Source organism: Dipodomys ordii, unplaced genomic scaffold, assembly GCF_000151885.1.
Source record: "Dipodomys ordii isolate 6190 unplaced genomic scaffold, Dord_2.0 Scaffold104, whole genome shotgun sequence".
NCBI classification, from domain to species: Eukaryota; Metazoa; Chordata; class Mammalia; order Rodentia; family Heteromyidae; genus Dipodomys; species Dipodomys ordii.
In genome coordinates this window covers 3,878,052-3,902,235 of record NW_012267320.1, presented here as the reverse complement: position 1 = coordinate 3,902,235, position 24,184 = coordinate 3,878,052, and the positions used below count along the sequence as shown (strand labels likewise).

At 41.7% G+C, this 24,184-nt stretch overlaps 1 protein-coding gene across 1 annotated transcript; it reads right to left on the bottom strand.

The window, feature by feature from the left end:
* Positions 1 to 1,033: 1,033 nt before the first annotated feature.
* LOC105994062 (chromosome unknown open reading frame, human C21orf62) lies at positions 1,034 to 16,230 on the bottom strand. The gene is made up of 2 exons (XM_013027477.1): positions 16,146 to 16,230; positions 1,034 to 2,682 (listed from the first exon to the last, which is right to left on the bottom strand). Exon 2 carries the CDS (start codon positions 2,669 to 2,671, stop codon positions 1,958 to 1,960), a length of 714 nt encoding a protein of 237 aa, XP_012882931.1. The 5' UTR covers positions 2,672 to 2,682; positions 16,146 to 16,230; the 3' UTR covers positions 1,034 to 1,957.
* Positions 16,231 to 24,184: the final 7,954 nt, after the last annotated feature.

Genomic DNA, 24,184 nt, shown 5'->3' with positions numbered 1-24,184 from the left:
GACTGCAATCTCCTGTGACCTCCTGATATTTCACAATAAAGCTATTTCACAAGACGCCATAGTGTTTCAGCATCATTGCATTCTGAGTGTAGACATGTGTACCACAATTGTCATAGATTCTTGTGGTGTCGGATGGGACCCAGGTCATGAGTGCTAGACAAGCCTTACTGCTGAGGTAGTGTGCTGCACCTCACCATGTAATCCTTACATTCCTCTTAACCGAAGTTGGGTCTCCACGAGAGGAAATTTGCTTTGTATAGTGGTGAATAAACTCAAATTTTTAACAGAAAGTTTGCTTTAGTTGCTTTTGATCAACATGCATGATGTCATTTGGTTAACCTTCCAATCTTATACTTCCAAATGGAAAGAGCACTGAAAGTTCCTTTGTTATACATCAGTAATTTGAGTACATTAACTTTACAAGCGATTGTTAAACTCCCAGGTCATTCCCTAATTTAAGTGAATAATTCTGTTGATATTAATCTTAAGTTCTGATTTGTGAAGAAAAGAAAAAGAGAACCCCAGGGAAGAGGACAAGGATGTGAGATAAGGAGGAACTGGATGATAGGGAACAAAGATACAAGATGCAGTGAAAAAGGAGGAGATGAAAGAGAATCACTAGACGAAAACTTTCCCTGGAGTTTGGCAGTGCTCCAGGAAAAGTTTGAGATAGAGCAAATGTTTCTTTTGTTGTTGTATGTTTGGCCTTACTAGATTTTGAGCTCAGGGCCTTGTGCTTGCTTATCTGGGACTCCACCATTTGTGCCACACTTCCAGCCTGGTTTATGCCAGTTATTTTGGAGAGCTAGTCTCACAGACAATTCATAGATTTTTAAATCTCTTTTTTTGTTTTTTGTCAGTCAAGGGGCCTGAACTCTGAGCCTGGGCGCTGTCCCTCAGCTCTTCAGCTCAAGGCTAGCGCTCTACCACTTGAGTCACAGAGCCACTTCTGGCTTTTTCTGCTTATGTGGAGCTGAGGAATCGAACCTAGGGCCTCATGCATGTAAGGCAAGCACTCTACCACTGAGCCACCTTCCCAGCCCTGATGAATTCAGTCTTATGCAGCATTCTACCTGGACAGGAGCCATCAGTTTGTCTATCATATCTACACCATGTACACTATTTACTCATGAATCACTGTCTGAGTTGTCAGATTGATTGTTGCAGAATGGCCTTGCTTATATTCAAGACACCTCTACTTTATAAGGGCCTTAATAATAAGCACAAAGTAGCAATGCTGGCAATTTATGCCAAACAGAAATCATAAGATGCTTTTGTTATGGTGCTGTCACTTTACATAACTATAGGATGAAGAAGGGCGAATACAGTATAATAGATATTTTTAAGTAAAACCAAGTGAGCACACTCCCACAAATTTATTTTAGTATGTTATTTTCTGTTGCAGTCTTAATATACCCACTTTATAAATTAAATTGTATCACAAGTCTGAAAGTACAAGAATAAACAGTATAAGGTATAGGGTTCAGTATTATCTGCTGTTTCAGGAATCCTTTGGGGTCTTGGAATGGATTCCCCATAGCTAACCAGAACTACTGTATTTTGAAAGAAGATATCTTTCTTAGATTTCATGTCTCTACTGAATTCTAGTAAGCAATCCCTGATGCAAATGCTGCTTTCTAAAGCCCTCCTGATCTGACATCTCTCCATGAGCTGCCAATTGTAAAGACCTAGCCTATAGCTGGCTTTTAAGATATAGTTCAAGAATAAATCATTCGTTCTTGCTTCCTATTAATTTTTTCTTCAAAATAGTTCCTAAGGTTGAGCATAGAGCAAAAAGGAGTAGTTATTTGTAAGTGGGTTCTGATAGGATTGGAGGCTGAGGGAAAAGACACAGTTAGAGGTAGATACCTATCTCCTGGCCTTATTCCCAGATTTTTTTTTATTTGAAGAATCCATCGTTTATCAAAGTTCCGGGCAGCGAGACACAGGTATAACATTAGTAAATGACTGTGACAACATAGCTTCTGTTGCTTGGCACTGGGAAGGTCTTAAAGTAAAAAAAGTCAGGGAAATCATTGGCAATGCTAGAAATGTTTTCAACACTGTATGATTTTAAAGATGAGTCCCTGTTGAAAAGAGCCATATCTAGGAATGAAATAAACATGCACGTTTGCCAGCCTTTGTGTAACAACTCGGGTGTCTCTTTGGAGCAGCCATTTCCTCCACTGTGGATGAGCAGGCTCTGCTCTGCGAAGGCATGCTTGGCCTCAGTGTTGATGCGAAGCCTCCTCAATCCACACACTGCCAGGTACTCAGTGGGGAGGGTGTGGGAGCTGCACAGAGAAAGCTTCAGGTCCTGAACCAGTGTGAAGTTCAAGAGGCGGCCCAGTGCTGATGTGTCGGTGAACCAGATGGTCAGATGGCCACTGTAGCTGGTTTGCTCTGCTGCAGAAGGCAGGATGGTTTTGCAGCTGCATATCAGATTGGCCAGACTGTAGTCACAGTCCTGGATGTCTGCAGGGCAGCTGCAGTTCCGAATGGTGTTTTCCTTTGTGAAAATAAGTGTGCTGTTCTTCTGACCTTTCATGAAGTGGTCAAGTGCAAAGACCCCCAGTGCACTGAAAAGAAGGAGGCAAAGACTAGAAGGCGGTGCCATTCTTGTCCAGCATGGACCAGAATGTTCCTGTTTCTGCTTCATGAGGCAGTTCATCGTTTATTCACCTGAAATAAAATATGCAGCTTTGTTTTTAACCACAGCCTCTTGTCAGAAATACACAGCTTATAATAAATGTCTGGTGAGGCTGGGAAGGTGGCTCAGGGGTAGAGCGCTTGCCTTGCATGCATGAGGCCCTGGGTTCGATTCCTCAGCACCACATAAGCAGGGAAAAAAAGCCAGAAGTGGCGCTGTGGCTCAAGTGGTAGAGTGCTAGCCTTGAGCTGAAGAGCTGAGGGACAGCGCCCAGGCCCAGAGTTCATGCCCCACGACCAGAACCCCCCCAAAAAAAGTCGAATAATTCGACTGAAGACAGGCAATATTTTAGCTCAGAGCCTCAGGAGAAGCAGCAGCCCCATCTCTCAGCTCTTCCAGTGAGGTGTGCTGACAGTGAGACTCATATGCTAAGAGAGCTGGTACCTATGCCAGCAAGAAGACCTACCACGGCCTATCTATGGGCAGGGGCCTGGCAGAGTTACATGAGTGAGCAAATCCTTCAAACATTCAATTACTAGTATTTAGTACCTGTAATCTCCCTAGATATGCACATGCCTTCCTCCCTTCAGTATCTGACTTCCTGGAATTCAAAGACAAACAGTTCCTTGTAGGATTCTGCTACCCACGCACTGCCTGTTAAACTGCATAGCATGAATAGCAATAAAACATTGAGTTAATGGTAAACTTATATTTCTAACTAGACAAATGTGCCTCTACTTCCTCCCTGAGAATATCAATCTGTTTATGTAACTCCATCCCTTTCCTAACCCCTTATAAATATACTTATATATTCATTGTAATGATATATAATTATAACTATATGAATAGGTAGTTGATTATCCACCATTAACAAAATGAAAGACAAATCACCTTCCTTGATCTTTTCTTATCTCAGAGCAAATTGTATGAATTGACTTTTGTCCCCAAACTAAGCAATATATAAGCACTGCTAAATGAATTCAATACTGTAGGAAAATATTCATGTTTTAAAGAATAACAGCAATGCCCATGCCTGACTAGTAATCCATGTGTGGTCTTCTTCTGTGGTGTTATTAGAACAACACAAGCATTATGGCAGAAGGCACCAGGTTTCAGTTGTGTAAAAAGGATCAGAGTTTCTCTTGAATTACCTAGTAATAGAAGACAAACATTAAGTCAACTTTTCTATGTTTACCAAACACCAGAGGAATAGAGATACTTGGGATGAGACGATATCTAGGGAGGCCCACAGCTACAGACAGGAAATGGGCACAGAATGATAGATGAAAAAGTTAAGTGTATATCCATGGAATATAGCAGTAGTTGGAAAGTTCTAGGCAACACTCTGGTACAAGATGAGGTCACAAGGTGTCAAAGCATCCTCGGGGATGGAGGAAGGGGGTAGAGTGCTCAAGGAGATGGATCCATTCCTGTCCTTCACCAGATAGGCTACAGGGAGGCTAAAATAAGCTTAGCCAAGCAAACTTGAACAGCAATGATAACTTGAACAGCAACTGTATTTGTTCATTCATTCATTCACCCCATATTTACTGGGAGCTGATTGCATGACAGGCACTTTGCCAGTCCTGGGGAAACAGCCCAGAACCTTCAGGAGTCAGCCTTTATGCTGGCTCTAATGTTTCTAATTGTGTGTCACATCAGCCACAGGGCCAAGACAGGCCCGCATACAAAAATTCAGAGCAGAAAGGTGAGGAGTGTCAGCAAGGGCCAAGCATGGACTTTGTGCCAGTCCCTAGCCTAGGCCAAGCAGAAGAAACAAAGGTAAACAGAGCCTGGGTGCTGGGCTCCAGGGCTTTATGCTCAAAGGGGGAAGGAAGACAAGCAAGGCTGAGCTGAGAAGGGCTAGCTACACTGAGACAGATATATATATATATATATATATATATATATATATATATAGACCTTTTAGAAAATGAAGTTGTTCAAAAGAAGTGTCTTTGCAGACATCAAAGGAATTGGTACTGTTGAAAAGGACCTCACAAATGTCACTCCCATGGTTATATTCAAGACTACAGTGTTACCCAGCATGCTGTTGGCAGTGTATAAACAAGCAGGTTAAGGGGCAAGAGTCTTAACAAGAAAAATAATGCATAGATTGAGCTTATTAATAAGCACGCTGATAGCTGAGATAGTTTTCTGAAATGTCTGCAGGAAAATTAATCAGAAAAAAGAAGGAAGCTTAACAGGAATCTGGGTTTGATGCAATAGTAGCCTGTTCTGCTCAGGGAAGCATATTGTGAGACCCTGGTAGAAAATACATGCACTGCGGGAACATGTTCCCTGTGAAATCATGGCATAACAGATGTTTGTTTTTTTTAAATCAATGACTCTAGACTCTAAAAATGTTCTTTTTTAAAGTTTTTTTTTGTCAATCAGGGGGCTTGAACTTGCAGCCTAGGGGCTGTCTATGAGCTCTTTTGCTCAAGGCTAGCACTCTATCCCTTTGAGCTACACCACCACTTCCAGTTTTCTAATGGTTAACTCAAGATAAGAGTCTCGCAGACTGGCTTTGAACCACAATCCTCAGATCTCAGCCACCTGAGTAGCTAGGATTACAGGCATAATCCACCAAGCACCCAACAAAAGTAGTTCTTAATTGTACTCTGCCCCCCACCAAGGAAATATTGAAAGCAAGGGAAGGGAAGAAAGAAGGAGGAAGGGGAGAAAAAAGAAAGAGGAAAAGAAAAGAAGGCAAGAAGATTGGTTGAATCAATCATTGGGAAGACTAGATAGGGTATTTACAATATTTTCTGCTGAGTTTGAAGTTGGCACAGAATTTTCTTAAAGGATTTATTAGCAGATACTTTCGTAATTTAAAAAAAACAACTTGAGAAACATGGAGAGCTGCAGGTTCTCCATGGACAAGAAGCTTATCATCTTTTTCATGGTGTTAGGATGTGTTGTTGACTATCCCATTTAATAAGAAAAAGGGAAGCGTTTATTAATGACAGGATAATTTTAGATTATTAGCTGTCCCAGATTCCATCCAAGGTTTCTGGGACTTCACGTCCCAGTAACCCTGACTCCTCAGAGCTAGGAATACTGTCAGTGCCATTGGTCCTTTCTGATCTCAGCCTTGAAAAGAAAGGGAGGGAGAGCTACACATCAGCCTTCAACCTGGTGAGAAAGTGTCTGCCTCATTCACAAATGGATTCTGCGGTGTATAGGAAAGAGAAAAAGGGTTGGAGAGTAAAGTACACTGATTTGCTGGAACGCAGGCACTGAAAGTTCCCGAAAGGATTTGACCATGACTTTCCAATAATGGAGGCCCTGTCTGGACCCCGTAAGTGCTCAGGGGGCCCAGGGACTGGAACAGGTATAAGTTTCACTGTTGTGGTTTGGATGTGGTTTGTGTTAGAAGCTTGGTCCCCAGTGTGGCATTGGGAAGAGGTAGTGGGATTTCTAAGGGATTTCTACCTACTGTGAGGTAGTTAGGTTATGGAAGGCATTGCCCTCTAAAGGAATTGATGTGGTTCTCATGAGACCCTGATTACTTCAAGTGAGAGTCTTGGTTTTGACATCTCCCTGAGCTCTGGTTTTCTGTTTCACCATGGGCTGTCTTTCTCGCATGCTCCTACCATGATGCCATTTGTCATGGGGCCCTCACTAAAGCTGACACAATGCTGGTTGGATATTTTAGCCACCCAAAGTATGATCTAACTAAACCTCTCTTCTTCATAAAGTATCTAGCCTCAGTACTTGCAGTAACAGAAAGCAGACTATCACGCTCACTTTGTGGGATGCACTCAGGATTCTAAAATGTCTCATTTACTGGGAGACCCTTTATGTGTACTTCCTCAGAATCTTCCAGGGACACACTTTGGGGACTGCATTTGTGATAGACATCCTTGCCAGAGACACTCCAGTCCTGGCTTTTAAATATCTTTCCTAAGGTTCTCAAGTCCTGTCTTTCTTCAGCCCTTAACCCCAGTATTATATCTTAGGTTACAGCCCTTTTTCCACTTTCTTCATTTGGATCTTTTTCTTAATTGCTTTTCTACTTTTAAAATAAAAATCATTTCTAAGTTCAAATTAAACTCACTTTTGAATTTTTTTTGGGGGGTCCATTCGTGGGGCCTGAACTCTGGGCCTGGGTGCTGTCCCTCAGCTCTTCAGCTCAAGGCTAGCTAGCGCTCTACCACTTGAGCCACAGTGCCACTTCCCGCTTTTTCTGCTTATGTGGTGCTCAGGAATCATAAGGGCCTCATGCATGCAAGGCAAGTGCTCTACCACTGAGCCACCTTCCCAGCCCTTGAATGAATTTTTTAATCACATTTGACTTTTAAGTGCTGCAAAGATTTAGATAATGTCACTAGAGTTTTTTAAAATTGTGAAAATACCATACAGAGGGGTTAAAATTACAAGGGCAAGATAATGTACATTTCTTATCAAGCATTGTTGCCTCCTCCTTTGTTTCCCCTTTCCATCCCTTCCCATTTCCTACCCACCCCCCACCCTACCCCTAGATTTTTTTTAATTATATTTTTCGACATCTGTATTGTTTGTAAAATTCAGACCATTATTCTTTATGACATCTCAAGTGTGTTTGGGGAAAATGGTCCGAATGCTATCTTCCTGCTGACACAGTATCTCCTTACAAATAATATCTTTTTATAAACAGATGCTTCCAGTTTGAGACATGCCTATTGGAGCCAAGGATAAACATGATCTAAATGTTGGGTGTAATCGTAGATTGAGACAGAATCTCTACAGAATTTGTTTTGAAGTACTGATGTCTGTATCTGCCTAATTTGGAAGGCCTTGCTTCATGCAGATGGTTGCTGGTGTTAGTTGTTACTAAGATTTCTTCAGGTGCAATACAAAGAAAATGTTTAGTATTGATTTTTGAATATTTGCTCCAGTTTTTAAATGGTCTGTGATTTAAAGGCTCCAAGACCAGATGACCATACTTAGTTTTCAGCATCTTGCTTTAAAAACTTAGATGTGTTGACATTATTTGAGTTTTTGTCACAGTTCTCTAAAGCCACTATATCTTAAGACTCCAGTATATCAGGTATTTCCAGTGTCCACCAATACCCATGTTCTCCTTCCTCACGTGGCACAGTGCAGGACTTCACTACAAAGACTTAGTGAATAGGACTTCCAAGTGCCTTATAGTGAAGTAATGCCACATGACAGTTCTGACCAATGGAATAGGCCAGGAGCCCTAGAACAACTATAGATAGAAGCACAGCTGTAGATAAAAGCTTTGAGTCCCTGAATGGCCATGTGGAGCAAGGGCCACTCTTCTCTCTCTGAGCAATATTAGTCCAATGTAAAGGGAACATACGCCTTCCTATTGTAGGAAGTTTTGAAGTTTGTCAATAGTAGGCTACCCTGATTGATATAGCAGGTGCTATGTCAATATATGTTTTGCAACTGATTTTTGTTGTTGTTGATGATGGTGGGGCTTGAATTCTGGTCCTGGGCACTGTCCCTGACCTCTTCAGCTCAAGGCTAACGCTCTACCACTTGAGCCACAGTGCCACTTCCCGTTTTCTGATTGTTAATTAGAGATGAGAGTCTCACGGACTTTCTGCCTGGACTGGCTCTGAACTGTGATCCTCAGATCTCCTGAGTAGCTAGGATTACAGGCGTGAGCCACCAGTGCTCGGCTGCAACTGATGGTATTTACATGCTGTTTTCTGAATAGAAAATGAGAACTCAACACTCAGAGAACACTTATTCAATGCCAGAGAGTAGCCTAAGTCAATGGAAATCAAAACAGGAGACAGCACATCTCCTTCGGAGACAGTACATCTCCTTCAGAAGCCTTGAAATTTTCCCAAGAAACTGAGAACAAACAGGTGACTGATAAGATGATATCTTTGGTAGCATTGATGAAAGATGCAGATGAAGTGTTGGGCTAGAAGGAATAGGAAAGATTAGCAGAGAAGGAGTTGTGACTAGGAGAAGTAAGGCAGTGCAGAGATAAGAGTCACTTGGGCAAAAATCTCAGTGCTCTATATAGTTTTGTTTTGTTTTTTTGTCGGTCGTGAGGCTTGAACTCTGGGCCTGGGCGTTGTCCCTCAGCTCTTCAACTCAAGGCGAGCGCTCTACCACTTGAGCTACAGCACCACTTCCTGGGCAAAATCTCAGAATGACTGAAGTGGTTGATGTGTTCAGAGCATGCACCAGATGTCCTAAGGCCCATGAACTGAAAGCATTGGCAGAGTAGGGTTAAACAGGACCTTGCTGCCAAGCTGAAGATTGAGACTTTATGCTGGCAATAGTTTGGTCTCTAAACTCCTGTGATCCTCAACTCATCAATAAAAAATTTTAACTCTCCTATAGATCCATGTAAGTATTGTAAGTCATACACATAAAATCTGAGATTAAAATCAAGTGAAATTGGTTGGGGGGTGGGGGAAGGGATGGGAAGGGGAAACAAAGGAGGAGGCAACAATGCTTGGCAAGGTTGCCCATGTAATTGTAACCCCTCTGTAGATATTTTCACAATTAAAAAAAAAGTAAAATTGAAAATCAGCAAATTTTCAACACTACCTCTACTGACTTGGCTGGTTGTGTATCCCCTTTGATGTCAGAACCCCTTAGAAGACCCTTGAAAGAGACCAAAAAAGGGGCAGTGAAGGTTGTATCAGGAGAGGGATATTTGGATTTGTTCAGAGAAGGAACTATAAGGCTGCCAGGTAGACTGAACTGAGGGAAGCAACAAGATACAGGACAGTGAGTTCAAAATGCTCTTCTCGATATATATTTTTTTATTTTTATTTTTGTTGGTCATGGAACCTGAACTCTGGGCCTGGACGCTGTCCCTCAGCTCTTCAGCTCAAGCCTAGAGCTCTACCACTTGAGCCATAGCACCACTTCTGGCTTTTTCTGCTTATGTGGTGCTGAGCAATCAAACCCAGGGCCTCATGCATGCAAAGCAAGCGCTCTACCACTGAGCCACCTTCCCAGCCCATTTTTCTTGATATTTTCTTTAAAAGTTTCCATTTTCTGGTTCCTAATTTCAGGCAGTTCAGATGAATGTACTTCACTATCTAGAATCCTTAAGTATGGTGAGACCCAAGAGAGTAAGACTGAAGAAATTAGGTTACAACCAGGCTCCTTTCTCCTCCATGCATACATGGAGACACCTACTTGAGCCTCTAAGAGAAAACCAGCCGTGTAAGAAGCAGGAGAACCCAAATGGGCCACATTCATCCATTCTTAGCATACAAAACGCAACTTAGCTGGGAACTCCCTTGCTGGAGACATGTGCTCTGCACCCTGGCAGCCATGAGAAAGGCATGGCTCAATCTCAGAGACGGAAGCTCTGTGTGGTCTCTTCAGGTGGTCAGGAAGGCGGCCTGCTCCATGTTATGAATATGATAAAGACCGAGACATTTTGCAAATCTATAGGTATAGGATCCAGAAAAGCTTTTGAGAAAAAAAGGCCTTTAGCATTTTTCTTTTCTTTGGCTCTGTTCTAGGAGTATGCTGCAGGAGGTAGATTGAGATAAACACTGTGTAAGATGATATTTAAAAATAGGGAATGATGTCGTTGTTGCTTAATATTTCAAAGCTCATGAAGCTGAAAGCTAATTCAGATCTCTTTCCAGTGTTTTTTTTAGTGTGATAAGTGTTGTCTTTTCTTTCTTCTTCACATTCCACAAGAGCATACTCCTCAGCCCTGGTACAAGTCACTGAACTTTCAGTATATCTGATACTGAAGTTGCCACTCTGTTGGTGAAACCACTCTATGGCTTGCAGAGAGACAGGATCTGGGTATACATATACATACATACATACATACATATATATATACATACATACATATATATATCCCAATACATCCTGCTTTGCCCTTATAACCTTGTGTTATAAGGTTGTCATCCTAGGTTATATTGACAGACAAGACTCAGAAAGGCTGAGTCCTGAGCTGGGTGCTGGTGGCTCATGCCTATAATCCTAGCTACTCAGGAGGCTGAGATCTGAGGATCATGGTTCAAAGCCAGCCTGGGCAGGAAACTCCGTGAGACTCTTATCTTCAATAAACCACTAGAAAACCGGAAGTGGCACTGTAGCTCAAGCTGTAGAGCACTTGCCTTGAGCTGAAGAGTGCAGGGACAGTGCCCAGGCCCAGAGTTCAAGCCCCAGGACTGGAAAAAAAAAGGAAGAAAGAAAGAAAGAGCAAGAAAGCAAGAGAAAAGCTGAGTCCTCTTTTTTTTGTTTTTGTCAGTCATGGGTCTTGAACTCTGGGCCTGGATGCTGTCCCTCAGCTCTTCAGCTCAAGGCAAGTACTCTTCCACTTGAGCTACAGCACTACTTCCAGTTTTCTGAGTAGTTTATTGGAGATAAGAGTCTCACGGACTTTCCTGCCTGGACTGGCTTTGAACCATGATTCTCAGATCAGGCTGAGTCCTCTTAAGAACCAGATGTTTAAAATTACATGTTTAAAATTGCTTTTACCTAAATCCTAACTTAAAGGAAATGATGGTATGTCCCCATAGTTTAGCTATTGGGAAGGTCCAGGCAAGAGGATCACTTGAGCCTATGAATTGAAGAGCAGCCAAAGCATCATCACTCAAATCAGTCAATTCATCCATCAAATCAGCAAACAAAGTTCATGTTCTTTGAGGGAGTTTTATCATGGACTTATCCATGAGCTTTTATGTCTGAGGGAGAAGGTGTCCATTCGAGTTTACTGCCCTGTGCCCAGGCAGTGAATAGTCCAAAAGCCATTGAATGACATATTGCACAAGTCCTTCGAGCCACCCACACATATACTTCCTGTGACTTCTCCAGGAAGCTGAGTTTGAGTTTAAGGTGGTCATTGGGTCTTTCCTGGGCATTTAATAGGAACACAAGGTGAGATACAGTTGCTTAGATGGGTGTCCTGAGCCCCAAGTCAGCCCTTGAGCACTGTCCTCCCATCTCTCAAACATCCTCCAGGGCTCCAAGGAACAGAATTAGTAAGTATGCAGTTGTTCCTCATTATGCGCAGACAGTTTGCTCTAGGGGGCCCCCTAGTCCACCTTGTTATCACGGACAACACCCTCCTGTATACTTGAGATTTTCTTTATACTACTTATCTCCAATACAATATAAATGCTATATAAAGAGTTGTCCCTGCTCAGAGCAGGGACTGGGGATTTTTCTTCTGCCAGGGGCTACTTGGATATTTATAATGCCATCTGGTATCGAAACAGGCTTTGAGCAGGAGCTGCTGAGAAGTATAATAGTAGCATCTGTGTCTGTCCCATCGTGTACCGAATGATTTCAAGGTGCCTTAGGTGGCCTAGGGGCCAGATGTTCCCCACCGCTGGTTTAGGGAATAATGACAAGAAAGTCTATACATGTCAGTACAGGCAGCAGTTCTTTCTCCTGAGTATTTTCTGAGGTTTATTGCCTCAGATACTGAACCCAAGAATACACGACACCAACTGTCTAGGTCTCTGAGACACTTGTAAACGTGACACTTCTGAGTTTTTTTCATAAATATTATGCATAGTGCTTTTGAAGCTTTTCTTTCACCCTCAATATGCCAACAAAGCCCTTGCCCTCCATGCTCTCAGTTGAAAGTCTCAACCTGCTGTTTGTGAGTCCAGCCTTGGGGCTAACTTGGAAGTTTGCTCAAACCACTGGGCCAGTATCCCAGGTGAGGTTGCCAAGGATAACTAGAATGAGCAAGACACTAATCCCTTTGCTAGGAGATGAGAAACAAGAAAGTCTGGTAAGCCTTTAACATTTTAATTACCTGCTTCCAGAACAATAAAAGAGAATTCAGATCTTCTGCTTACAATTGCACATGATTACATTCCCATAAAGTACCTTCAGCTATGATTACCTCAAGATGTTTAAGCACTAGGCTTTTTCCTTTCATCTGTGTTCAAGTTAAAGTTCTAATCATCACATTTTGGAAAAGTAAAAGGAACATTTTCCTTGTGTGGTTTAAGATACAAATAATAGAACCAAGGGCCTCTTAATCATTGTTGCTTTCTAGATTTGTTTTTTATTTTTTAATATACTGGTCCTGGGACTTGAACAGCCTGTGTGCTGCCCCTGAGCTTCTTTTGCTCAGTGACACTTGAGCCACAGATCCACTTCCAGTTGTTTGTTTGTTTTATGGTGATTAGTTGGAGATAAGAGTCTTAATAGACTTTCCTGTGCAGGCTGGCTTTAAACTGTGATCCTTAGATCTCAGCCTCCGGAGTAGCTAGGATTACAAGCAGAAGCCACAGGTGCCTGGCATCTAAAAGATTTTGAAAAGTGGGCTGGCAAGGTGGCTCAGTGGTAGAATGCTTGCCTTGCATGCATGAGGCCCTGGGTTCGATTCCCCAGCACCACATAAGCAAAAAGAAAAAAGCCAGAAGTGGCGCTGTGGCTCAAGCGGTAGATGCTAGCCTTGAGCTGAAGAGCTGAGGGACAGCGCCCAGGCCCAGAGTTCAGGCCCCATGACTGGACCCCCAAAAAATATAAATAAATAAATAAATGGAAGTTCCCTTAAAAAAAAAGATTTTGAAAAGTTTGTAAATGTCTGCAAATGAAGACTAAAAGCTATATAGTACCTTACCTAAGGACATTAAGTAAAATATGAATGCATTTGGACCTTAGTTTATAATAATTCACGAATGTTAGCTTAATAATTTTGATATGTGTATTATACTAACAGGATGTTTACTGAGATGGTAACTCTCTGTATTCATTTTTCCTTACACTATGCTAGACTAAGTTTATTAAAAAGAGCTTCTTACTAAGACTGGTGGTGTGTCTTGATAGTATGATCAATTTCTCCATCTCATTCCCCTGGCTTCTCACCATCATTTGACAGAGTTTTCTTTCTTAGTAGAGAACTCTCTGCCCCTCTGTGACACCCATCCTCCTGGGTTTTCTTGCGTCTTCCATGGCTACTCTATCTGTTTCTTTGGCCGGCATCTCATTTCCCATGATTGCATGCCCCTACTCAAGGTCTGGCCTTCTCTATGTATAGCCACTCCCCCCAGGCTCGCGTGACGCTCCAGCCATGGTGCTTATTAGCTCAAGTCTGGCTGTAGCTTCCAGCTTCTTCCCCAAACTTCAGGCTCCTATAGGTAACATTGTTCTTGGCAGTTCTTTCTGTATGTCTAATAGACATTCGCCAAATATTTTACTGTCCTTCCACATTGTGTTCCTAAGCTTAAATATAAAAGCAATGGTCAAGAAAATATAAGGTACTTAACATTTTTTAAAACTGAGATTTACAAATATGTTAAAAATGACTGAAATAAGAAAAAAAAATATATGCATGTATGTGAGTATGTATTTATCTTTTAAGAATGAGTCTCATTTGTTCAGACGGATCTTCAGCTCCAGGGCTGATCTTCCCACCTCAGATTTCAGAACAGCTGGTGTGATTACAGCTGCTTCTGGCCTTATTTGTTAATAAAAAGATGTAATGAGTGCTCCTTTTGTGCCAGGTAATGTTGTAAATGTTTTACATGTTTTATAATACTTAATACTTGTAATAATACTAAAGGTAGATATTATGGTCTCATTTTCATCTTAGAAAATGGAGACCCAAAGAAGATGAATTACTTTTCCCAGGTTCCAAGAGCTTGTCCCAGAGCTCACACTGAGACGGGCAAGTACACACTGAAGAGTCACAGTGGAAATTACAGCGCAGTTTCCCAGCCCAGGGTCACATACAGACTCAGATAATACTCCTTGCTGTGTAGTTCACTGCTAGACTCTGGCCTTTAACTGAAAATGTCTGTGGAAAACCTATGCTAATGAGGGACAGAGGAGTTAAGCAGGTTCTGTTACACATAAACATTTCAGAAGCACTCTTTGTAAAAGAAACACTTTTGAATTAGGTTTATAAGTAAGTTTAGGTTCATCAATATGAATGGAGTATTGACTCTGCTAATATTAACAGAAGGGTGAGAACCACTGGGAAATGCTAGCTAAAATATGTAGCTGCCATAGCTTTCCATGACACAGGCCTTTGCAAAAGTGACATCACCAATGAGTGAATCAGTATAAGGACAATGGAGTAGATCACCTGGGGTTCAAATCCACGCAATGTGATCTAACTGTTGTCTTCACTGGAATCCACAAACTTCCTGCCTCAGACCAGAGCCACTGGACATTAAATTCTAAAAGATTGAATACCATTTTCTTTTTTGGGTCCGGTCGTGGGGCCTGAACTCTGGGCCTGGGCGCTGTCCCTCAGCTCTCGAGTAGTGGTGGTAGCCCACTTCTGCTTTTTTCTTTATGTGGTGCTGAGGAATCGAACCCAGGGCCTCAAGCATGCAAGGCAAACGCTCTACCACTGAGCCACCTTCCAAGCCCCTGAATACCATTTTCAAACAATGAAAGCCGAGTGTAGAAAGGAAGTTGGGAAATCCAAGTTAGCTGTTGAAAAGCATTCATTTCTATAAATATTTTGTTGGAACCATCATTTTAAGAAAATGCCCAATTTGTGTCAGAAAAAAATAAGAAGAGATCTGGTTTTTCTTCCAAACATATTGCATTATTCAGTCTGAAAAAGTACAAACATCTCAAGGATCATCCTCTCCATTAAAAATTTTTTCAAGCAAGTTTTTGGACAAATAAGGTCTGGTTTTTGTTTTTTGGTAGTTTTTACTTTTTCATAAGTATTAGGCACAATGCTTTTGAAACATGTCTTTCCCACAAATATACCAACAAAAATTGTTTAATAATTTTTGCTAAAATATACCCAAAGACATGTTTAATAAACAATAAAATCTGCAGGCAGGACTGTGGACAGACTATTAGACTTGAATTAAAACACTCCTCCTTTCTTATCTTTATTATCATTATTTGTCATATTTTTTCCACTTTTGAATACAAGCACCATTTTTTAAGTTAACTTTCTAATCCAAATGTTAGCTATGTCTAAGGTTATTGTTTTTTCTTATCTATGTTTTCTAATAAGCAAACACTATAAAACTTGGTATCTAAATGGCAGCAAATATATACTATTAAAAGATATAAACAGAGAACCAACAAAGCTGATGCTTTACCAGTGCCTAGTTTTCATTGTTTGCAGTCACAGTAAGAAAAAGAAATCTGTTAGATATCTTTTACTTAATGGTTAATTAGTAATGAAGACTAACAGAAGACTATAACCAGATGTTTTCAATAGAAACAAGATTTTCAGGTCCCGAGAAGATAACTATTCTATTTGCTTTGAGTGAGTTTCTCTATTGAGTGGCTAAATGAGAAGACTACTTCATTCTTTGCTTAATGCACTCAAAATATTGCCTTTTAAAGGCAGAATCTCAGTGAAAAGGTTAACTCACACGCTTGAAAGTCTACAACAGTCTTTTATGGTCTCCATCCACATACTCTACGTTCGGGGAGTGCTAACGCTACAAGGAGACAGCCCTGATGGTGGCTCTTCAAACCACCTCAGAACTTTCCTGTCATGTAGCAGGAATTCTGAAGCTATTAAAATTTTTCTATAAAACTAGACTGGCCTAAAAAAAAAACCAAAACAGCAAAGAAAAGTAGAGAAATGACTTACATCTCAGAGTTTCACGGTGGAGCCTTCCGTCTCTTCTCCACAGACTCTGCCTGGCCACTGATCCTTCACCCTGGCTTGACAGCTGCTTTAATCTGCAAGCCAGGGTGGAATGCATGGGCCCGCACTTGCTGTTCTTTTCTGTTTCCAGAAGGCCCAGCAGCCTGGTCGTTGACATGGCAACCAGGAGGAAGCTGCATGCCTACCAGTTTCATTAACCACCCAGCAGGAGACAACCTGCTTGGTTGGGAGTTTTAAAGTGAGAAGTTTCCAGAAACTAAGGGAACTTTGCTATGTGCTGACCCCAAAGGATTGACACAAATGGAAGAAATTCTACTGTAGCAGGAAATTGAATGGATTAAAAGTAGACTATAGAGACCCCTGGATACTTTCACATCCATAATTTGTTCCATTCTCTCTGGCTTGATAAATTATTACTTAGAGCAAGTGATTGCACTAGTGTAAGACTTGCCTATTAATGTGTTCCAAAGAGAACATGAACTTACTTCATCTTCAAAAATTCTCTCTTTCTCTCATTTAAAAAAATGTTAGAGGTTGGCCAAATAGGTAAAATAATATAAATAATTATGTGTATTTATACCTATATATAATATATATATATAGTTTTTACACATACACACACACACACACATACACTTTTATACAACATTAGCTGGTAACTTAGTCCATTTGGGCTGTTACTACAAAATTGTCAAAAACAAACAAACTAGGAAGCTTGTATACAATAATTTCTCACCACTAGAAGCTGGAATACCATGCAGGTTCCATGTCTGGTGAATGCTTACTTTCTGTTTATAGCCAGTACCTTCTAGTTCTACCTCATGTGGTATAAAGGAAAAGAATGCTAATAAAAAAAAAAAGAATGCTGGTCTCTTCACCTCACTCTAAGGGCTCTAGTATACTACTAGCTCAACCATGTTCACTGCAGCACTGTTGATCATAGCCAAGGTTTGAAATCAGCCCAGATGCCCCTCAAAGGAAAGTGGATCAAGAAAATGCAATATATACATATATATTCACACACATATATATACTGCATTGCACACACACATATATATATAACATATACACATATATATTGCATATATATATATATATATGGAATTTTACTTATCCATTAGGGAGAATGATACTGTATTATTTGCAAAGAAATGGAAGGACCTGGAAAAAAATATGTTAAGTAAGTCAGGCCCAGAGAGACAAAAGTTGCATGTTTTCTCTTATATGTGGAAGCCAGAGTTAGTTTATAAATATGTACATATATAAGTAAACATTTCGGGCGATATGCAAGTGTATACAATGTATTAACTAAAATATAGTAGATTCAGGGGCAAACTCAAGCATTATAATTCCTTAGAAAGGCTAAACTATAGTTTGACAAAATAAACACCAGGAAACAGGTAATTAAAAAGGATGGCATAGGGCTGGAAGGTGGCTCAGTGGCAGAGTGCTTGTCTTGCATGCATGAGGCCCTAGGATCGATTCCTCAGCACCACACAAGCAGAAAAAGCCAGAAGTGATGCCATGGCTCAAGTAGTGGAGCACTAGCCTTGAGCTGAAGAGCTGAGGGACAGTGTCCACACCCAGAGTTCAGGCCCCACGACCAAAAAAAAGGATGGAATAGGGTCAAGGTTGAAGTGGTTAGATAAATGAAGGGGGGGGAAAAGAAGGGAGAATGTAGTAAAAAAAAAATCAATGTATAACCTAAAAAATTAAAAGTGAGGAGAGGAGGGGGTTGGGAGGGATGGGTGAGAATGTTGAAAGGGGTGACATTGATCAAGATGCACTGTGGTCATGAACTGCTTTGTTGAATAACAACTCATTTGTACAACTACTTCATATAAACTTAATATATGTGTGTACATATATATTTAAAAAGAAAGAATAAAGGACATTAAATCCTTCCATGAGGGCTCCACCCTTGTGACCTTCCCTGGAAGATTAGGTACGAACATTGAATTTTGGTAGACACAAATTTATAATCTTTAGCAGCCAGTAGAGGCTCACTAAATAGGGGAGGAAATTTGATGGATGGTAGTGATGAAGGAAAGTTTCTCTACTTAAAAACAGTAGGAGCTGGGCACTGGTAGCTCTTGCTTGTAATCCTAGCGACTCAGGGGGCTGAGATCTGAGGGTTGCAGTTCAAAGCCAGGCCAGGCAGGAAAGTCTGTGAGACTCTTATCTCCAATAGTCACCAGAAAATCAGAAGTCACACTGTGGCTCAAAGTGGTAGAACACTAACATTGAGCAAAAAGAGCTCAGGGACAGCAACCTGGCTCTGAGTTCAGGGCCCATGGCTGACAAACAAATAAACAAAAACCAGTAGGAGACTTGAACAACTGATTTCTAATTATTTGGATGCAGAGTACTGTATCCAATATATTCTAAAAAAAAAAAGGAGGAACTTCACTAATAAAATTCATGCATTCATTTATTATTCATTACTGAATCATTACCACACATACACTGCCAGGAGATTTGAGGGATCTGGCGTAAATGTCATGGTTCTTGTCTTGAAGGCAATTATATAAGTTGCTGGAAAGTTGTAGTGTTCAACTTTACTAGAATTCCTTGTGGCTAGGCTTCCACATTTGATCATTGTTATTTTAGATCATTTTATTTGATCATTGTTATTCAGTTATCTTGATTTGGGAGTTGAATCCGCAGTTAGATGTCCATGAGGCTGTGTACAGGAACTGAGGTAGATGAGTTCCCCACTCCCGTTCTCCACCTATTTTCATCCCCTCTCAATCCACACCCACTTCACAGCCTCTAGATCATCTCCAGTATTTTGGGCGACTGTTTCTTCTATCCTGCACAGCCTGCAGACTCATCTCAGACCTTCCTTTCTTTGTAGAACTAAGAGGAGAGTTCTGGGGATCTCTTTTGCTAGCAGGGACGTAGCAGAAGTGTCAAACTTCGGAACTAGCCATGGTGCAACCTCATGATTGAGTTGCTTCTTGGTCATGGCAGGTGTGGCTTGGCCCTGGAGCAGAGAGCTGTAGCACCAGCTGGAGAATGTATCTTTTCCATTCAGCAACTTCATGACTGTGGATGAGGCATCAGCTCCCAGACTGACCCAATTCTACAGTGACTTTCAAAGCTGAGTAAGAGTCCATTTTTTCATGTTAACTAAAATATAGTATATGCAGAGGAGGATTCCAATGGTGCAACTCTTTTGAACAAGTAGCTTTACAGTTTAACAACATGAATACTAGGAAGCTGGACCATGTGTTGGGGGAAGTCAAAGGGAAGGGGGAGACAATAGAGAGGGAAGTGGTGGGCAAATGCCATCATAATATTCAATGTACATATGTGAAAATTAAATGAGATAAATTGAGGGGATGGGTAGGGTTGGGAGAAATGGAGGAGAATGATGAAAGGGGTGATATTGATCAAGATGCATTGTACTTACAGTGGACATGTTGAATTGAAACTCCTTAAGTTTATATTTTTAAATGTGTGTATGGATATATATGTATATATAAGATATATGTATATATATATATATATATACATATATATATATGGTCTGTCATGGGGCTTGAACTCTGGGCTTGGGTGCTGTCCCTCAGCTCTTCAGCTCAAGGCTAGCGCTCTACCACTTGGGCTACAGCGCCACTTCCAGTTTTCTAGTGGTTTATTGGAGATAAGAATCTCACGGACTTTCCTGCCCAGGCTGGCTTTGAACCGTGATCCTCAGATCTCAGCCTCCTGAATAGCTAGGATTACAGGCATGAGCCATGGGCGCCTGGCTAAGTATATATATTTTTTAATGAAAGAAAAAGTAAGTCAATTTTTCTTAGTCTGAAAAGAAACTAGAGACCCAAGGAACCACATATGTGTTTAAAGAAACTACTAGCTGGTTCAAAACAGCTAGAATAGACTGTTGTCTGTAATCAGGAGCCGTGAATGACATACCATTCTTGCCCATACTAGCTAAGTGGAAGTTTACTTGTACCGCCTCATCTACTTTTTAAATTTGTGTTTTGTTCTTTGACACAGGATCTTGCTATGTAGCCCAGGCTGGCATCCAACCTGTGATCCTCCTGCCTCAACTGTGCTACCATACCTGATTCCTCATCCAATTCTTCATTTTAAGGATTAATATATGTGATGTACAGTATTTCAAACAGCAGAAAGCATTTAATAACAGTAGTTGTTATCATTATTATTGTTATATTATTATTATTCCTCATGTTCTCTGTTTATAAAGACAACATATGCACAGAGACAGTTATTTCTCTAGAAACATGCAAATGAGCACTGCTGATGAAATGCACTTGCAGCTCTGTGTGTGGCATGTTAAATGTCTACCTTGGACTTTCCATCTCCCTACCATTTGAAAGCATTTACTTGCATTTGTTCTTTATGTCAGCCAGGTCATGAGCTTTAAGTTGAGTCAGCAAAACTGAGTGAACGTTGGGAAGACTCATAAAACCACACCTTAGCTTCCTGGCATATCTCACTTCTGCGTCAGTAGGTGGCGGACAAGTGTTTGCTCATGATGGGATTGGATTCCACTTTGGTAGTTGGCTAGCTTTTTTGTTTGTTTGTTTGTTTTTTTTGTCCATCACAGGGCCTGAGCTCTGGGCCTGGGTTCTGTCCCTCAGCCCTTCAGCTTAAGGCTAGCGCTCTACCACTTGAGCCACAGCATCACTTCTAGTTTTCTGAGTGGTTTATTGGAGATAAGAGTTTCACAGACTTTCCTGCCAGGACTGGCTTTGAACCGCAATCCTCAGATCTCAACCCACTAAGTAGCTAGGATTACAGGTGTGATCCACCTGTTTTGCTTTCTTACTTCCTTTTTTGTTTTTAAATCACCAACACAATACAGGCTCCTTATAGTCCATACAAATTATATTAAACAAAAGTGAATTCTTAAATAATATTATTTAAATAAAAGTGTATTGAGTAAAAGTGAAGATCGATATTCACACCTCCAATGTATCTTGCAGAAATAGTGTCTGGCAATTCTGCTCTGAAGCGGATCTTGCCTTGGTTTTAAACCTTAACAACCACCTTGTGAATTGGCATGCTGGTTCCCTAAAATCTTTTATTATAGACTCCAAATTCTACTGTTCTCCGCAGCCCTTCTCCATGTTTCTGCCCTCACCCACTGAGCCTCTAGATCACTGCGGGTATCTTTGGTTACGGATTCTTCTGTTCTGCACAACTTCGGCATCTTCCCCTTCCTCATCATCCCTTCTGGGAAACTCTGGGGTCCGTGTTCTCAGCTCTCCGTAGGAGGCAACATTCCCCGTTTGTGCCATCAGACTTCCTCTTCCTCTGTTCGGTCCTCAGGGAAACTTAGATTCCAGTGCTACCTCTGTCTGCCTTCAGTGCTGTGCTCAGGGCTTCCACTCTGTCCTCACCCCCACTGGTGGGACCCCTCCTGTCATTTTTGCTTTATTCTCCCTGCCAGGACCCGTGGCTGAGGGCTGCTCCCTCCGCCTGTCTTCTCCACGGCACTCTTCGGGTATTGGCACTCATGGAAAAAAAGCTCTAAAGGTTCTTCTGCTTATCTTCCAGTAACGCACTGGTGTTATCCCAGCGTTCTTTCAGATGGCTTTTGCCCAGGGCCTTTGGTCATCCTTTCCCATTGGAATCGAACAGCCACCCATCACAGCATCCTGGTTCCCAGAAGAAGGCCTTGCCGGGCGCCGGTGGCTCAGGCCTGTAATCCTAGCTACTCAGGAGGCTGAGATCTGAGGATCGCGGTTCAAAGCCAGCCCGGGCAGGAGAGACCGTGAGACTCCTATCTCCAATAAACCACCAGAAAACCGGAAAGTGGCGCTGTGGTTCAAGTGGTAGAGTGCTCGCCTTGAGCTGAAGAGCTGAGGGACAGCGCCCAGGCCCAGAGTTCAAGCCCCACGACCGACCAAAAAAAAAAAAATCAGAAGAGCCTTACATACGAGAGGGGCCAAAAACCTGCCCTGGACTTTCTTACCATCCTGCCCACCCTAACATTCATCTCCTTCAACCACAATCATCCTGGGTCAGGCCCTGCATCAGATCCTTTTGGTCATACTTGTTCTTTATTCTGGCCAGCTTTGCCACAGGTCTGTTCAGATATAATTCCCCCTAGCCTCCCATCCTGACACCTCTCTATTATCACTGTGTCTCTGAAGACACCGTGGGTGCCCGAGGAATCTTCCGCAGTGCCACCTGAAAGTGCCTGGGACTTATTGTCTTAATGAAGATATGTTTTGGCCAATAGGGATTCGAGTTGGTAGATAAAGACCTCCTCCTTTCTCACCTCAGACAGGAAGTACTGAATGTGTGTCTGTGGCTTCCCCAATGATTCATACGCTAGAAATCTCAATAAGACACATCAGCTTTTGATCATTCCTCTTCATTTTCCCTTGTCATACTTATTGTGATTACAGTCTTTCTTAAAGTGTGTGTGTGTGTGTGTGTGTGTGTGTGTGTGTGTGTGTGTCTACACTTCTCTTTTATTCTTTGAAATTCTATGCTCTGGGGAAATCAGACTTAAGACATGTACTTTATTCTTTCCAGATCCTAAAATAAATTCTTCCACCTGTGAGCTTAAAACCAGCCCTTCTCACCTCCTGAGACATTCTTCTACAGTGAAGGCCTTACCTCTTCCAGAAACTAGCATCTCAACTTTTAAGGAAGGCATCCTTAAGAGCTTCAAAATTCCCACTCATATATAATACCTCCATTAAATGGAGAGAGCAAAGCCAGAAGCATCCAGATGGCATCTTCAGTTCGGCAGAGGGTCTTCTAAAGCATTGTTGTACACCACCTTAATAGCATGATTATCCATGAGCTGACTTGGATCCACAGCAGAGTCCCCCTCTTTATGATAGCCACAGGACTTGCAGCCATTGTCTGGGAATAGCAAAGGCAGGATGTGATACAGATGCTGGGCAGCAGGCCGGACTTGCTGTCCAAGTAAGTGACTCACGGCTATGTAGCACTTTCCCAGCTGATGTGATTCCCATGTGTTTGTTGGCAAAAGTTACAAATGACTACATGTCTCAGGTCAGGAAAGTCACTGACAAATGATTTGTAAGAATCATAAATATCAAAGCTGCAAATGCCAGGCATCTACTGTACTTTCTCCAAACCTCTGCCACCTGAAATTTGGATGAGGAGGTGCTCAGCCTCCTCATCCTGAAACAGCTTCATTTGACTCTGCGGTGCCACTGGTCATCCTGTGGTCACCTAGATCTGCTAGAACGCTTTCTAGGATCACCAATCAGTTGCCTTTCCCTTTCCCTTTCTCTTTCTCTTTCCTTCAGTACTAGGGGCTGAACTCAGTGCTTGATGGGCAAGCACTCTTCCATTGAGCCATGCCCCTGTCTCCCTTGCCAGTATTGCTAAACTGTCTGGCCTGAGAGCATTCCTTCAACTCAAACCACAGCAAGGGATCCTGGCACAGCCGCATGAGGTCCATGAATTTCTGATCAACTCCGCCACCTACTGGCAATACTTGATTTTCACAGTCAGGCATTAAAACTGGCTGTCCTAATGGCTGACTTACCAACAACACTTTATCCACCCCCCCACCCCCCAAGCATGTATATGTTAGAGAATACAAGCATACCTTACCATTACTACTGGAACCTTCGGACTGTTAAAGGGGGAAAAGCATTAATGCCTGCTAGGGATGCTATTTGTGAAGCAACAAGACAACTTTGGCTCATTGCAGATATTGATATGATGCGACCTTAAATGTCAGCTGCATGTCTCAGTGAGAAGTCCCACTAGGGAAGGGTATAGTCAGAAAAATAACTGTGTTCCATATTCATCTTCTCCTTATCTGACTCAATTTCTCCTAACAGATAGCCTTTAAATCAGAGCTTTGGCTTTTCTGTTCAAACCCTTGACATTTCAGATTAGTGAGCTATTGTTCTGTGGTTTGCCTAAGATGGTTTTCACAACTCATGGCTCTTCCTAGCTTTAGGTGACAAAACATTTGCAGCCATGTCAGAAATGAAATTTAGGGTCAGGGTTCACAAGCTTAATAAATAAATAATAAATAAATACATGTA

Coding starts and splice junctions, on each gene's coding strand:
- LOC105994062 (XM_013027477.1), bottom strand. CDS start 2,671: ATGAACTGCCTCATGAAGCAGAAACAGGAACATTCTGGTCCATGCTGG.